This window comes from Halichoerus grypus, chromosome 6 (genome assembly GCF_964656455.1).
Source record: "Halichoerus grypus chromosome 6, mHalGry1.hap1.1, whole genome shotgun sequence".
NCBI lineage: Eukaryota > Metazoa > Chordata > Mammalia > Carnivora > Phocidae > Halichoerus > Halichoerus grypus.
The window spans coordinates 119,157,021-119,173,494 of NC_135717.1; the positions used below are offsets into that span (position 1 = coordinate 119,157,021).

General features: G+C 48.9%; 1 protein-coding gene and 1 long non-coding RNA gene across 6 annotated transcripts; one reads left to right on the plus strand and one right to left on the minus strand.

Annotated features, from left to right (window-relative positions):
- Window positions 1-79: 79 nt before the first annotated feature.
- LOC144382375 (uncharacterized) lies at window positions 80-4,755 on the plus strand. Its single transcript, XR_013449210.1, has 2 exons — window positions 80-297; window positions 2,403-4,755. It is a non-coding gene; the product is annotated as an uncharacterized LOC144382375 (long non-coding RNA).
- AAAS (aladin WD repeat nucleoporin) lies at window positions 282-15,945 on the minus strand. 5 transcript variants are annotated; one of them, XM_036124097.2, is made up of 16 exons: window positions 15,809-15,945; window positions 12,115-12,242; window positions 8,889-8,944; window positions 8,481-8,572; window positions 8,237-8,283; window positions 7,901-7,999; window positions 7,439-7,582; window positions 2,489-2,609; window positions 2,028-2,152; window positions 1,770-1,830; window positions 1,539-1,629; window positions 1,241-1,334; window positions 1,091-1,158; window positions 870-951; window positions 668-752; window positions 282-535 (listed from the first exon to the last, which is right to left on the minus strand). In XM_036124097.2, the coding sequence occupies exons 3-16, from the start codon at window positions 8,935-8,937 to the stop codon at window positions 311-313; spliced, it is 1,383 nt and encodes a 460-aa protein (XP_035979990.1). In that variant the 5' UTR covers window positions 8,938-8,944; window positions 12,115-12,242; window positions 15,809-15,945; the 3' UTR covers window positions 282-310. The 5 variants fall into 5 exon arrangements, with proteins under 5 accessions (XP_035979990.1, XP_077932162.1, XP_035979988.1 ...); XM_078076036.1 differs by lacking the exon at window positions 15,809-15,945 and adding an exon at window positions 13,403-13,540; XM_036124095.2 differs by lacking the exon at window positions 15,809-15,945 and adding an exon at window positions 12,917-13,051.
- Between the last annotated feature and the right edge of the window lie 529 nt (window positions 15,946-16,474).

Sequence of the window (16,474 nt, forward strand, 5' to 3'; positions counted from 1 at the left end):
ACTGATCAAGTCCTTGCCCCATTATTGCCTGCACCACTTTGGGAAATTGCCTGAAACTTGGGAAAAGTGAAATGTCTATTACATGCCAAAGCCTATGGCAGGTCTTTTCTCAGCTCTGCTTTCCAAATCACCTGAGGACCACCCAGTTCCTAGGGTTCAATAAGTTGGCCAAATTCATAAAAAGTAACACAGCCATCTTAACCCAAAGTCCACACCTTTTTTTTTTTTCTTCTTCACTAGACCCCAGTGCAGCTCCCTGGAAAAAAAGTCTCGTAACGGAGTGGAAAACAACAAAGGGTATTGTTTATTATTAGAAGTGCGAGTGAGGGGAGTGGGACCGGGCAGGCAGTGGCCCTGGGAGAGGGTCCCACGGGGCAGAGGTTGGGGATGTCTCAGTAAAGAGGGGCAGATCATGAGTAGAGCCTCCACCCCCAGCTGGGGGCTCCTGGGTTCGGCCAAGCACTGGGCTAAAACGTGGAAACTGGGCATTAACAAAGTACAGAGGGATGTGGGCAATTCGGCCTGTGGACCAGCACTGCAGAGAGGGACAAGAAAAATCAGTCAGAGCCTAGGCCCAAAGAAGGCCACATGGCAGGGCCACGCAGCAGCCACAGCCCTCAGTTCCTCCACTCTGCTCCCCAAATGCCCAGCAGCCTGGCCTACTCACCACACTGAGCAGAGCCCCTTTGTTGAAGGATGGATGGAAAGTGATGAGCTGCGCCTGGGCCCCCGGCTCCCCCTGGATAATGCCGCTAGGGGGAGAAGGTGAGCAGGCAGTTGGAGACAGGGGTGAAGCAGGATGTGGGTTCCCTGTGGGGTGTGGGAAGGTGGGTAGGGAGTTCAGACCTGATGGCCTACCTGGCACTTACCAAGGAAGCAGCTCAAACACGGGGCTGTTTCGCGTGCGAAAAAGGAGGATGACTGGTTTCCCATCCTGGACCCGTGGATTTCCTATGAGAAATGGATGCGCTAGGAAGGCACCCTGGAGGCGGAATCCCAGCGCAGGGCAGAGGATAGCAGCCCGGGCCCGGACACCCTCCACTAATGGGAAGACGGCCGTGGCCCGAGCAAAGTCCTTCCCAACTCTTACCTTTCATGAGCACAGCCAGACGCTCCCCACTGGGGTCCCAGACCATGGAGTGGGCTTCTCCCCCAAATCTGAGTCACAAGAGTCAGTTGGGAGGGCTCAGCATGGTCCCGCCCACCTTTTCACCGCCCCTCCCTCAGCCCTTCAGCTCACCTTTCCTCTCCATCTGGTGTCTGTACTGTTGTCTCAGACAGATCCGCCACGATGGTGGCTGACTTGGCACCTCCAACGCGCCCCTTCCCCTCCCCTGCAAGAAGGGCGGAGGCTCTGAAGTACAGGAAGCGGGCCTCTCACTGGTCCTCTGCCTCACATCCGTTGTAAGCATCAATACCTCTCAAGTCTCCCAAGCTTTACTTCCCTTTATCCTTCAGAGTAGCGTCTTCCAGAGGATTCCTGCCTCCCTCTGACTACCCCAGATATTCTGCATCCTGAGCTGTTTCCCCTGACTCACCGCAACGTTCTGGGAACGACAAGGAGTAAATGAGTGGTTCCCCCAATACAGTGAACAGCAGTCGGTTTCCATCTGGGCTCCAGCAGCCAGTCTGGGGTCAGGGAGCAACAGGCAGGGGAACATCGGTCAGCAGGGGAATGCAGGAAGAAAAGTAGAGGGTGAGGGGAGACACGCTTGGGGCACTGGGGACCCGCCTCCTCCCCAGCTCTCTGAATCACGGTCCCCTCTCACCTGACACCGCCCTGACAGAGTAGGCCATCTCTCGCAAGTCCACATCTGGGCCTCCCAGACTCTGTGCCGGAGAGAGGCAGGTCACAACTCAGGACCTCTAGGTTCCAAAACCTGGACTGCCCTCCCCCTGCCAGTCCCAGGGCCAGGTCAGAGAATGCGAACAGAACAGAAGGTTCTGCTGCTGGAAGTTCCAGGAGCCAAGTGCCTTTCTCTAGGTCATCCTTGCCCTCCCCCTCCCTTTGGCCTCCTCCCACTCACCGAAAGACAGCTGAAGGAGTGGTAGCCAGGACTTTGCTGCCATCCGGGGACCAGAGCAGATTGGTAACCCCGCCTCCCCGAAACCAGGGAAGAGGAACACAGGTCTCTGTTGAGACATCCCATACCTAGGCCAGAGGGGTCGGGATGAGAGAGGAAACTCCAGCATCCCTATCCTGTCACAGGGGCTGCCCTTACTCAAGGTACAAAGACACAGAAAGGAGATGAAGCAGGAGAGGGACTGTAGAACAGGAGGGAATAGGCTGATCTGAGCAGTGACAGCAAGCAGAATTGTACGTCTGAGGAGTATGAATGGTACCGCTCCTTCCCCGGGTAAGTTTAACACTGAATGGACGATTATTTCTCTCCTCCCCATAGGCTATCTTCCACCCCCAGGCAAAGAATGCTCTTGCCTCAAGTCTGAGGGGGGCTGAAATGACGGCAAGAGGGGGGGACCAACTCACCAGGATAGCAGCATCCACAGGGGAAGCTGAGAGCAGCCGCCCCCCACTGGGCGCCCAGGCCAAGCTGGTGACAGGGGTGTGTCCAGGGTGAGCGAGCACTTGGGCACAACCGGAAGAGGGTCTGCAGAGGGGAAACGGTATGAAATCAGGAGACAAGGACACCCCATGACTATTTCCTTACCTCCTGACGAAACTTCCACATCCCAATGGTCCCTCAAATCCAGGTTAGGGGAAATGAGTAAGGGTCATGGAAGTTAAAGGAAGAAAAAAAAAAAAGGGCAAAATCACCACCATTAGGTCCACAGATGAAAACGAGTGAAAGGGAGTAAGCTTTCACTGTAGGCGTCCAGGAGACACACACTTCCGACCAGCAAGGCTAGATGGTGCCGAGCCCGGGAGAGGTCACGCTCCGCCCCAGACCAGAGCCCTCTCCCCACGGGGCCATCCAGCCTGGGGCCCGGGATCATCTGTGATGTTACCTCAAGGTTCCAGTCTCCTCTCCAGAGTTATCTGCTGCTCCCCAGAACTCATCCTGTGCTGCAAACCCTGTCCTCCCCTCTTTCCTTGTCAGAATTACTCTCCCTCTGTGCTCCTGCATGGTTTTCTGCTCGTCACAAAGGTGCAGCAGGGGGGTCGTCCTCCACCACTGGGCTGGGAGCTGCCTCGTACTTCCTGAGCCGCGTACTCGGCCTGACAGGTGCAGGCTACTACCTGAACGCCGCCCTCCTCCTCCACCACCGAACGGTAACCACCTCTAGCGCCAGTGGGATCTTAGGTCGCCAACCTACAACTGTTTCTTGAACTTTACAATAAACCCTAGTTCTCTTTTCAGGTCCGTTCACAGAGATCCATCTCATTCTTTTCAGTGGCTCTGCTGTCTCCACTCCCCTGAATCAAGAAACTAGAACTGATTCAGTCATGCCTCCACAAATGGACATTACAACTGTTTGTAGTGTTTCATCATTTCAAACAACGCTGCAAAAAATATTCTCTATATCTATATCCTTATGTACTCGTGTTACTATGTGTTCATAATTTGGGAGTAAAAAAGGCTTGCACTTTTATTTTTTTATTTTTTAAAGATTTTATTTTATTTATTTGTGAGAGAGAGCAAGCGTGAGCGCACAAGCAGGGGGAGTGGCGGGCTATGTCAAATAAATAAATAAAATCTTTAAAAAAATAAATAAAAATAAAAATAAAAAAATAAATATGCCAACAAATTATTTTCTGAAAAGTCTGTACCACAATATAGTCTTCTCACCAAGAAAAAAGTACCCATTTTCCTGGTCTTGCTAGTACTGGATATTACCAAACATTATAATTTTAATAATACCATTCTGAATGAGTGAAAAATATTATGTATTTTCAAAAAAAAAATTTTGTATTTTCTTCCAATCTTTTTATTTTTACACTTAGTTCTTTTCTCTGCTTGGAATTTATTTGTATAGAAAAAGTATAGAATTTTTTTTTTTTAAAGATTTTATTTATTTATTTGACGGAGAGAGAGATAGCGAGAGCAGGAACACAAGCAGGGGGAGTGGGAGAGGGAGAAGCAGGCCTCCCGCGGAGCAGGGAGCCCGATGCGGGGTTCGATCCCAGGACCCTGGGATCATGACCTGAGCCGAAGGCAGACGCTCAACGACTGAGCCACCCAGGCGCCCCTGTATAGAAAAAGTATAAAGCAAGGACTACCTTTGTTATTTCCTAAATGGAGAGCCAATTATCCCAACACTAAAATAAAAAAATCTAAACTTCATTGCAATGAAAAGCCACATTTCTCATATATTCTTAGATCTATTTCTGAATGTTACACGATTATGCTGAACTGTTTGTCTATCCTCATGCCAATAAATTCCCATTACTGTAACTTCATTAAGATATTTAATACTTGGTAGGGCAAGTCTCCCCTCCACATTCTTCCTTTTCAAACTTCTCTTGGCAACTCTTCCATATTTATTCTTTAATAAAAACTCTGAATATCATTTTGCCCAGTTCAGAAAAACTAAACCCAGCAGAATTCTGGTTGCAAGTCCACTTAATTTGACATTTCTATGATGACACATTCCTGTCCAGGCGTACAGTGTGTCTCTCCGTTTAGTCAGCTCTTGCTTTATGTTCTTTCACAACTTTCTCCAGATGTCTAGTAGATTAAATAAATTTAACAATTCATTCCCAGTGATTTTGGTAACTGCACATGTTGTAAGTAGAATATTTTTTCCATTTCAATTTCTCAATGATGATTGTAGGTATAAAAGGAAACTATCACACTTTTGGTCTCCTGGATCCAGTCACCTTCCTACATTTAGATTTCTTATTAGTTCAAAGAAGTTTTTTTAGCTGAGTCACTTGTTTTATCTAGGTATAAAATCATATCTTCAAAGAAGAATAATTTTCCCTTTGTTTTCAAGACTTCACCTTTTTTCTTGTCTTACTGCACTCACTAGAATCTCCAAATATAATGTTGATTAATAACAGTGATAATAGGGGGCACCTGGCTAGCTCAGTAGGTAAAGCATGTGACTCTTGATCTCGGGGTTGTGAGTTCAAGCCCCACACTTGGTGTAGAGATTACTTAAAAAAAATAAAATCTTAAATAAAAATAACAGTGATAATATATCTGTCTTGATCTTGACATTACTGAAAGAAATACCTTTAATATTTCATATTCACTAATATGGTAGCCACTGATTCTGAGTAAATACTTTTTTTTTCTCAGTAAATACTTTCTGTTTTCTCCTTTAATTTGCTAATTTAATAAATCATGTTAATAGATTTCCTGATGACAGTCTAATTTCTGAAAAATCCTACTTGGTTAAGATTTTTTTTTAAATATGCTTTTGGACTCTATTTGCTAATATTTTCTTTAGGAATTTTAAATCTATGCTAAAATATTGTCTTTCTTATACTACTTATTGTCAGGTTTAGGTTTTAGGTTTGAGCTTTATAAAAAGAAACCAGGATGGATTCTGGGACAGAAGGAGGACATCAATGGAAAAACTGGTGAAATGTGAAGAAAGTCTGAGTTTAGTTAATAACATATAAACGTCAGTTTCTTAATTTTGACAAATGTCACATGGTAACAAGATGTTAACAATGGATGAAACAGGGATGCCTGGGTAGCTCAGTTGGTTAGGCGTCTGCCTTTGGCTCAGGTCATGATCCCAGCGTCCTGGGATCAAGTCCCGCATCAGGCTCCGGGCTCAGCGGGAGTCTGCTTCTCCCTCTCCCTCTGCCCCTGGGTTCATGCGCTTGTGTGCTCTCTCTCTCTCGTTCACTCTCTCTCAAATGAATAAATTTTTAAAAATCTAAAAAAAACAATGGGTGAAACTGGGTGATGGATATTCAAAACTCTGTACTATCTTTGCAGCTGTTCTAAAAATCTAAAATTAGAGGCGCCTGGGTGGCTCAGTCGTTAAGCGTCTGCCTTCGGCTCAGGTCATGATCACAGGGTCCTGGGATCAGGCCCCGCATCAGGCTCCCTGCTCCGTGGGAAGCCTGCTTCTCCCTCTCCCACTCCCTCTGATTGTGTTCCCCTCTCTCGCTATGTCTCTCTCTGTCAAATAAATAAATAAAATCTCTTGGGGCGCCTGGGTGGCTCAGTTGGTTGAGTGACTGCCTTCGGCTTGGGTCATGATCCTGGAGTCCCTGGATTGAGTCCCGCGTCGGGCTCCCTGCTCAGCAGGGAGTCTGCTTCTCCCTCTGACCCTCCCCTGTCTCATGTGCTCTCTCTCTCAAATAAATAAATAAAATCTTTAAAAAATAAATAAATAAATAAAATCTTTTTTAAAAATTAAAAATAAATAAATAAAATAAATAAAAATCTAAAATTATGCCAAAATAAAGTTTATTAAAAGAAAAAAAATCAGGAGCCTGATTTCCAAAAATTTCCCAATTTTTCTGTGATCGGTCTAATTCAAATAACATGGAGGGGAGCCTGGCTGGCTCAGTCGGTAGAGCATGTGACTGTAATCACAGGGTCATGAGTTCAAGCCCCACTATGTGCTGGGCGTGGAGCCTACTTTAAAAACAAACAAGGACACCTGGGTGGCTCGGTCGATTAAGCGTCCGCCTTTGGCTCAGGTCATGATCCCAGGGTCCTGGGATCGAGCCCTGCATCGGGCTCCCTGCTCAGCGGGGAGCCTGTTTCTCTCTCTGTCTGCCGCTCCCCCTGCCTGTGCATGCTCTCTCTCTCTCTCTCTCTCTCACAAATAAATAAATAAAATCTTAAAAAAATAAAATAAAAAATACAAACAAAAACACGGAGATTATCTTTTCTTTGAAATTAGACCTCGTAAAGCCATGTCTGCGTGGCATTTTTTTTAGTGGTAGAGCTCATCTGTTTTAATTTCTTTTACACAATCCACTTTGGTTACAGATGTTGGTAGAGAATCAAATATTTCCTTTAGATTTTCAATGTGTTGGTCTAAACTTATACATGATATTCTGTAATAATTCTTCTATTTTCTTCCATATCTGCAGTTATCTCTTCTTTCCCATTCTGAAAAATACTGTACTTTTTCTCTTTTACCCTAATAAGGCTGGCCATAAAGTTTTCTTCTTTATTCATAATTTAAAGGACCAGTTTCTGATGCTATATTTACTTAGTTCTCATGGGGATTCTTTTTCCAATTTCCTTGATTTCAACTTATGTCTATATGAATCCCCTCCCCCACTGCCTTTAACCCTACATCTGACAGTCCTCTGGAAAAGTCAGTCTTTCTACTCCATGATCCATGTATACACACTGCCCACAATTTCAGAAGCTCCTAGTTCTGTCCCTTTCTCTAGATTACAGCATTCTCAGCAGCTCGACATTGACCTTAGGTCTGCTTCTCCCAGCCCTGGGAAGTGCTGTGAAGATAAAGAACTTCCAGACCTCCTGGCCACCCACCACCACTAACACGGCCACAAGCCTCTGGCCAAGGGAAGACAGAGGTTACTGGGACTCACCGGGTAGACAGAGAGGTGGGGTCCAGGGTCCAGATGAGAATGCAGGTCTGGCAGGCCACAGCCAAGACAGAGGCACTGAGGGGCTTCCAGGCCAGAGCCGCCACATTTCGCTGCAGCCGGTGCTTCAGGGAGGGGACTATAGTGCTGTGGTGAACGTTAAGGGACTGAGTCAAAGCAGAGACACTATAGCTCAGGGGACCGGAATTCAGTTGAGGAGGGAAAGGCAAGAGAAGAAAGCTGATCACCCAGGGCCTAGGGGTATTGTGGGATAAGATAGGATAAAGGTTAGATCTGGAAATGGGACACATCTAGTTGTAGAGACTCCCTGACCCTAGTTCTGGAAGGGGTCCTGTGGCCCAGGCCCAGGAACCTACAGGAGCCCTGGAACCAAGGCTGATGAGGAAAGAAGACTGACTTAGGGAGACCGAAGAGTCGGAGCCTGCCCAGTAGGTGTCCACATACCTGTTGGCATTATACACCCGGATTGAGTCATCTAGCAGGGCCACTGCAAACTTGTTGGTATGGGGGTGCCAGGCAAAGACCCGCAAGCAGCAGCTGGACCTGGGGCCAGAGTGAGCATGAGGGGCCTGAACCCATCCCCCAACCCAGAGGCTCAGATTCCCTTTCACGTGAGGGCATTATTGCTTTTCACTTTTATTTCTTTTTTTGGGAGTAAGAATGTGGGTAACAGTCAGGAAAGGGGTGAGAGGGGTCTCTGCCTTGACTTCCCTCTCCCCCAGAGAAGTTCCAAGGTTCAGGACGTCCTTCCCACAAAAGTTTCAGGGCTTGTACACTCACCAGTTTGTGACTTGGGCAAATTCAGCAATCAGATCTTCGCTCCTGAGCTGTGCGAACAAAGTGGATAGAGGATGCGCTGGGACAAAGGCAGCTTATCCCCCCAACTTCCCACAGGGGAACTGGACCACTCCCACCCTCTGCAGCCTTTCTTCCCACCCCACCCTGACCCTAAGGGATGGGAAGTGGAAGAGGGCAGGAGTGAGGGAGTAGCAGCCAGAGGGCCAGGGGAGGAAGCCAAACTTACAGACAGATGGGGGAACAGGGACCCATGGAGGGAGGAGGCCCATCGACAGAGTGCCAGGGCCCAGCTGGACGCCGTCTTCACCCACTCAAACACTGTGGGGTTGAGGAAGCAGCTTTGATTAAACCATTCACAGGGCTGTCACTGGGTACCCTTGGATAAGGAACGAGCAAGGAAAGGACAAGCATTCCCCAGGGCCTTCCGCCCAACCCATACTCAAGATACCCACTCTGGGGTATGTGAGATAGGCAGAGGAGAAAAGAAGATGGCACCAGCATAGACAACTAGGACAGGAAAAACAAGGCTAAAGGGAAGGGGGCTGGGCCCAGAGGTATTGGGATGAGTTAGGAAAAATATGGAGGGGAGATGCCAACCACAAAACTAGAGAAGGTTGTAGGGAAAAGTACTTACCCTCCTCCTCTGAGTTCGCAATTTCATTCAGCACCCCAAAAAGGCCCATATCACGCCTGAGGAGAGGAAGCTGGGAGTCAGATTACTCTGATCCCTTTGGTCTCCCTCTACAAGTTATACTCATTTAGTAAATGTGTACTAAAAATAAAAGCACTCAGGGGCGCCTGGGTGGCATAGTAGGTGGAATGTGTGACTCTTAATCTCGGGTTTTGAGTTCAGGCCCCACAATGGATGTAGAGATCACTTAAAAATAAAATCTTTGCGGGGCACCTGAGTGGCTCAGTGGTTGGGCGACTGCCTTTGGCTCAGGTCATGATTCCGGAGTCCTGGGATCAAGTCCCACGTCGGGCTCCGGGCTCAGCGGGAAGCCTGTTTCTCCCTCTGACCCTCTCCCCTCTCATGATGTTTCTCACTCACTCTCTCTCTCTCAAATAAATGAATAAAATCTTTAAAAAAATAAATAAATAAATAAAATAAAATCTCTGGGATGCCTGGGTGGCTCAGTCAGTTAAGTGTCTGACTCTTGATTTCAGCTCAGGTCTTGATCTCAGGGTCATGAGTTCAAGCCCCGCAACGGGCTCCATGCTGGGTATGGAGCCTACTTAAAATAAAATAACACAACACAAAATCTTAAAAAAAAAAAAAGGAGCATTCACATTTAATGAGTTCCAAGTATGTGCCAGGCACTTTATATATTATCCTTTCATTTAATTATCACACTAATCTGAATGGCATTCTGCTCATACCAACAAGGCAACTAAGGCTCAGAAGTCTTTCAGGGCTTTGTGAGCAGGTCAGGGGATCAAGGCCCGCCCTAAGCCTGTGAATGGAAAGCCATGGAAAGATTTTTTTTTTTTTTTTAAGTAATCTCTACACCCAACATGGGTTCAAACTCATGACCCTGAGATCAACAGTCATGCTCTACTGACTGAGCCAGCCAGGTGCCCCACCATGGAAGGATTTTAAGCAGAGGAATAAACTGATCACACCAGCATTTTAAAGATTTATTTATTTGAGAGAGAGAGTGAGCGAGCACAGGCATATGTGTGTACCAGTTGGGGGAGGGGCAGAAGGAGAGAACCTTCAAGCAGACTTTCCACTGAGCATGGAGCCTGGAGCGGGCTCCATCTCACGACCTGAGCAGAAACCAAGAGTCGGATGCTCAACCAACTAAGCCACCCAGGCACCACCCCCCCAAACTGGCATTTTAGAAAGATCAGTCTGGCTACAAATTAGAGGGACGGCGCAAAAATGGAGAGGAGGAGATGAGTTAAGAGGCTACTTCAGGAATCTGGAAAAAAGGCCAAAGTGCTCTGAACCAACAGGGTTGGAGAAAAGCAGATAGATTTGAGAGGTTGAAGAAGTAGAATGAACAGAATTTGAGGGCTAACTAGACATTAGTAGGAGTAGTATCAAACGAAACACCTATGTAATAATCACAGTAGCTAATACTGCGCACCGTACACCAAGGCTGGGCTAGATGCTCTGCATGCATTATCTAATTCAGTCACTATCACAACCCTTCAACATAGATATTATTACATCTGCATTTGTAGATGAGAGAACAGAGGCATGAAGAGGTTGATATTGTCAATGTGACCTCGATAGGACGTAGCAGCATCAGGATTCAACCTGTCTGCCTCAGAGCCTACACTCAAAAATCACTTGCTCCTGGGGCGCCTGGGGGGCTCAGTCGTTAAGCATCTGCCTTCGGCTCAGGTCATGATCCCAGGGTCCTGGGATTGAGCCCCGCATCGGGCTCCCTGCTCAGCGGGGAGCCTGCTTCTCCCTCTCCCACTCCCCCTGCTTGTGTTCCCTCTCTCGCTGCATCTGTCAAATAAATAAATAAAATCTAAAAAAAAAAAAAAACCACTTGCTCCTGAATGAGCAATGAGGCCATTCCTTGAGATGAAAAACACGAGATAGAAGCAGGTTTGGAAAGGAAAATGAAGAGATCGGCTTTGAACACACGGAGTGTGTAAAAGCCTGCGGAAGAGCCAACTGAGGGTGTCTGGTAGACAAGAGAACACCCAGGTATGAAGTCTCAATTCTGAGTCCAGCCCAGGACACCAGCATTTCAGGAACATCGGAAAGAGGAGGCACAGAAAAGGCAGAGAAGCAGCAGCTGAAGAGGTAGGCAGTGAGAAAGAATGACTTATCAGGGACTGAATGACTTATCAGACAATGAATGGCTGTTTAACTTCACTCACACAAAGATGCGCAAATTAAATGGTACTCTGATAACAAATATCTCGATCTGGCGGCACGTGTGTTGGGGAGCAGGCACTCTCATACACTGCTGGTGGGACTGTAAGTATGTACAATTTCAATAGAGGACCATTTGGCAGCAGCTCACAAAATTACAAATGAACATACCCTTTGAAGCCACCAACTAGATTTGTAGGAATTTATCCTACACATGACAGTGATAATAACTAACCCTTGAAGGTATTTTTTATTTATTTATTTTTTTTTTTAAAGATTTTATTTATTTATTTGAGAGAGAGAGAATGAGAGAGAGAGCACATGAGAGGGCGGAGGGTCAGAGGGAGAAGCAGACTCCCTGCTGAGCAGGGAGCCTGATATGGGACTCGATCCAGGGACTCCAGGATCATGACCTGAGCCGAAGGCAGTCGCTTAACCAACTGAGCCACCCAGGCGCCCTATTTTTTTTTTTTAACCTTTGAAGGTATTAATATGTATGTGCCAGGCACTGTTCTCTAAGTGCTTTACATCCATTAATTCATTTCATCATCACTACACCTTGTAAAATCGGTCCCCTTTTACAGATGAGGAAAGTGAGGGACCAAGTGATTAAGTAACTTGCCCAAGATCACACAGCTAAAGAGTGACAAAGCCAGGACCTGAACCCAGGCAGTATGGCTCCACTCCTAAATGTGCTAAATGAATGACCTAAATATGAGATTATTCACTGCAACACTATCCCTAACCTTGCTGAGCTTCAGGTAAGGGCTCAGAAAGTGGTAATGATACAAAGAGCAGGTAGGGAGCAGGCTCACTTAAACCAGAAAGCAAAGCAAGTCATTAGAGATGAAATGAACTACTGTCGACTTAGGTTTCCCAATAAGGACTACTAATTTGTTATGATGAATGATATCCGGCACTGAGCGAGAGAGAGCCTGGCAGCCCAAGGCAGAGGGATGTTGACCCCATCTTCTCTGGGATCTGCAGACCATGATCCGGGAGACCCTTTGCGACATCTCACCATATGTTGATGCATCTCTTCCACACTTGCTCCCGGTGATGGATGAAGGCAGTTCTTGTGCCATGGTCCAGCCTCCCAGGGGTCTTCAGGGGATCCTTGGTCAGGTTCAGGACAGGAAGATTGATCCACTATAGGCCAGAAGTGAGAGGTGTGAGAGGTGTGACAGTGAGTCAGTCTCTTTCCCAGATCTCTGCTGAACTCCCTGCCATCTCCAAACCATGGCTGGGCTAAGAGTAAGAGGCTCTGGAAACCTGTTTCCCATTCCCATAAACTTAATCCTTGTGGGAAAGTGAAACAGAGCTGAACTCCCTTATCTGTAAAACTAGCGTATTTCATAGGGTTGCTGTGATTATTGGATCTTAGAACATCTGTGAGGCACACCTGATTCAGTCTCTTCCTTACATAGCAAACGCTCAATAAATCAGCAGTTTCTCTCCCTTTTTTTTCCCAGGAACTCCGTGGGGGAGAAAAAAAAAACAAACTCCAGGTTGTGCCTTCCCAGCTCTCACAGATACTGTCTTCAACTTTTCAATAGTTCTCCTGCACCCTCACATCCCCTAAATTCTCCCTCATTCTCTCCATTCCCTCCAGGCCCGCCCCACAGCTCCTCAACATCCCTCATCCTCCAATCCCAGCCCTAAAATACATTCCAGCCCTTCTAGTCTCGAGTCTGGGCCAGGCTGCTTCCAGTCGACGAGGCTGAGGACCACGACCGCTGGCCCCGCTACCGGGCCTCAGGTCCCCTATTCTCCCGGGCCCCGCCCCCATGCCTGTAGATCCCCTCCCTCCTCGCTCCGACCACCTGGCCCCGGAAGTCGGGAGGCGGACTCTCATAGCTATTGCCTGTCGTCAACTCGTTATTGTGCTCGTAGAGGGTGACTTGACCCCTAGGCGGCGGCGGAGGGAACAGTCCCAGGGAACACATCTTGCCGGGCCCGAGGACGTCTGGAATCGGTAAGCTCACGGATCCCGCTTCCCTAACCCTCTTAGTTCCCGGGCTAGATTCGGATCCGTACGGGTAGCCGTCTGGGACAAACGGCGGTGCCCAAATTCAACGGAAGTGAGGGGAAGAGAAACGCAGAACACGAACGCGTGCGCAGTCCCGGGACAGACTGCCAGAGCTTCCTCGCGCGCCGCCTGGCGGCCGGAGGGGGAGCGGCGCCGGCATGTCCGCAGGGTCAGCCCCTAGTTAAGGGTCAGAGTGGGGTTTGTGTGTGTGTGTGTTTGTTTTCTGTGAGACTGTCTTTTTCCCCCAGTTCCGAATTCCGCAACACAGTTTCCCACTCACCTCTCAGCGCTCGGAAAGCCCAAAATAAGCCACGTTCAGGGAAGTATCTAATTAAACCCTCCCAGGACCGTGGATCGTCCAGAGGAAAATGCGGACCTTCTCGGGCAGCTGGCTGGAAAGCTGAGGGAAAAGCCTCCGGGAGGAGTAAAGTCAGGAGAGACCTTGGGAGGGAGAGGGATGCGCCAGCCAAAACCTCAGGCCCCCGGGGTTAGGGGTGGAAGGCGAGTGAGTTGGAAAACAGTGACGTTTCCTGAGTGTGTATTATATAGTAAAGTGCTTATATAATTTTTGTTTAAAGATTTTATTTATTTACTCATGAGAGACACAGAGAGAGAGGCAGAGGGAGAAGCAGGCTCCCTTCTGAGCAAGGAGCTGGATATGGGGCTCCATCCCAGGGCCCTGGGATCAAGACCTAAGCCCAAGGCAGATGCTTAACCAACTGAGCCACTCAGGTGCCCCAAGTGCTTGTATAATCTACAACAACCCCATCAGGTGAAGGCATGAGGAAAGTGAGGCACAGAGAGGTTGTACCAAAGCCCGCATTCTGATTTAAGAATAAAAGTGGGATTGGGGCGCTTGGCTGGCCCAGTCGGTGGAGCCTGCGACTCTTAATCTCAGAGTGGTGAGTTCGGGCCAGTTCTACATGTTGGGTGTAGAGTTTACTTAAAAAATAAATAAGGGGCACCTGGGTGGCTCAGTCGTTAAGCGTCTGCCTTCGACTCGGGTCATGATCCCAGGGTCCTAGGATAGAGTCCGCCATCGGGCTCCCTGCTCGACAGGAGGTTTGCTTCTCCCTCTCCCACTCCCCCTGCTTGTGTTCCCTCTCTCGCTGTGTCGCTCTCTGTCAAATTAATTAATTAATTAATTAATTTTTAAAAAAGAAGAAGAGGCGTGCCTGGGTGGCTCAGTCAGTTAAGTGTCTGCCTTCAGCTCAGGTCATGATCCCAGGGTCTTGGGATCAAGCCCCGCATCGGGCTCCCTGCTCGGCAGGGAGCCTGCTTGTCCCTCTCCCTCTGCCCCCACCCCTGGCTTTTGTTCGTGCTCTCTCTCTCTTGTGCGTGCTCTCTCTTTTAAATATCAAAGAAGAAAAGTGAGATTGATTTTATTCTGATTCCAAAGGATGGAACTAGAATGCAGAATGGAGGCCCCTCTTCTTAAAGCTGTGTGACTTTGGGAAAGTCTTTGAATTCTTCGGGCCTCAACTTCCTCACTTTTGCAGTGTCCTAATTATTTCCCGTGGTTGCTTCCCATACGAAATAATGCAAATGAAGCCATTTAATAAATTTTAAGTACTAGGGGCGCCTGGGTGGCTCAATCGTTAAGCGTCTGCCTTTGGCCCAGGTCATGATCCCAGCATCCTGGGATCGAGCCCCATATCGGGCTTCCTACTCCTTGGGAAGCCTGCTTCTCCCTCTCCCACTCCCCCTGCTTGTGTTCCCTCTGTCGCTGTGTCTCTCTCTGTCAAATAAATAAAATCTTTAAAAAAATTTTTTTAAGTACTAAACACTTGATTAGCCATAACTCTGCCATGAACTCGGTGACCTTGGGCTTTGGTTTGTTCATTTAATAAGGGTTAATGGGCAATTCCAACGACCATGCTCTGGGGACAAAGAAATATATAAAGCCTAGTCCCCATTCCCAAGAGTTGCCCTAGTTGGAGAATCTAGGGGGCATTCTAAGTTTAGTGATCTTGGGCTCTGTCTGCTCTTCCTTTTTACATGAAAAGTTGCCACCAAGAAGAGTTATTCCAGAGTCAGAAAACAAGAAGGCTCCAGAAGGCTTCTCTGAAAATGCCCTTACCACAGAGAAAGCCATGGGTCTCCTCTACTCTAGTACTTCCCAAATGTTCGTGAACATAGACACACTGGAGGATCTTGCTAAAATGCAGATTCTGGGGTGGAGCTCTTAAGCTGTATTTCCAAAACGCCCCCCATGTGATACTGCACAGACCAAATTTTGAGTAGCCCCAGTTTAATTTTCTAGGTTAGTGCACAGTCACCTGGAAAGTCACGGAAAGCTTAAAGAGCATAGAGTAAAAACAGGGTAGTTTGGGGAAACTTGCTGAGAAAGCTCTCCTTGAAAGAGGGAAGCAGTGCAGGCTTTGAAGGAAGACAGGGAGCCCTGACTCTGACAGATTAGTGAAGAGCACCGAGAACCCACCCACAAAGTTTTTGTTTGTACTCAATCATGCCACCATCCAACCCCAGAGAGCCCCCCCCCCCCAAAAGAAATCACTGCGGACTGGGCCTGCAACTTGCACGTCCCTTCGGTGAAGCCTGATTCCTACTAACAGGTTGTGTTGTAATTACCGGGTTAGGTGCCTGCCTCTCCCCCTGTAATACGAACTGGGGAGGAGGAACAGTGCGCTGTGGATTCCTGTTCGGCCCCCGCCTCCCCCATACTTACTTAACGTTTGTTCAGTGTTTTTCAGGGTTTGCGGATTCTTGGGAGGCCCACATCCAGGCCTAGCGCACTCCCCGCTCACTTCACCAGGGGGCGCGGCGGCCCCAGCGACACGGCGACGGTGACCCACCGCCCCACGGACTCAGAGCGCTCAGCGGGCGGTCTCCAGGGCCGGGAGTGGGGGGAGCACCCTACCACCTGGGCGGGAAACCGAGGCAGCGCCGGGCCACTGCCCAAGTTTTCTAAAGGGGTCCCCGACTTAGGGAGGCGGGAGGCGCCGCCGGAGCCTGGGTGCCGGCGCCCCGGCTCAGGGCCGGTAACCAGGCGCACATGGCCCGCCCGGCCCTGTTTGTCCTGGCAGCGCGCCGCCGCTATTTGAGGCGGTTTTTATCTCCCAGAAACCAGCAAAACCCCAAGCGGAGTCTAGGGAAGATGAAAGGGGCCGAGGGGCCGGGAGGGGAGGACCGCGAGGCCGCGGCGGGCGGGGGCTGGCACCGGACAGGCGGGGACCGGGAGGCGAGAGGGCCAGGCCCTGGGGGGTCCCGAGGAGCCTGCCCGGCGGGGTGGGGGCGGGAGCCCGGGACCCCCGCCCCTCGGTCGCGCCCTCAGAGCGCGTCTCTTCCGCCGCTGCCCCCGACCCCCGCCCGCGGGAGGAGCCCCGGAACGCGG

Bases quoted from the DNA above. Each gene is read 5' to 3' on its own strand.
- AAAS (XM_036124095.2), bottom strand. From the start codon at position 13,039: ATGTGTTCCCTGGGACTGTTCCCTCCGCCGCCGCCTAGGGGTCAAGTC. The intron at 1,831-2,027 runs GTGAGTGGGAGG...TCTCCGGCACAG, and splicing joins ACTCCTTCAGCTGTCTTTCG to AGTCTGGGAGGCCCAGATGT. The intron at 1,630-1,769 runs GTGAGAGGGGAC...CCCTGACCCCAG, and splicing joins CTCTGTCAGGGCGGTGTCAG to ACTGGCTGCTGGAGCCCAGA.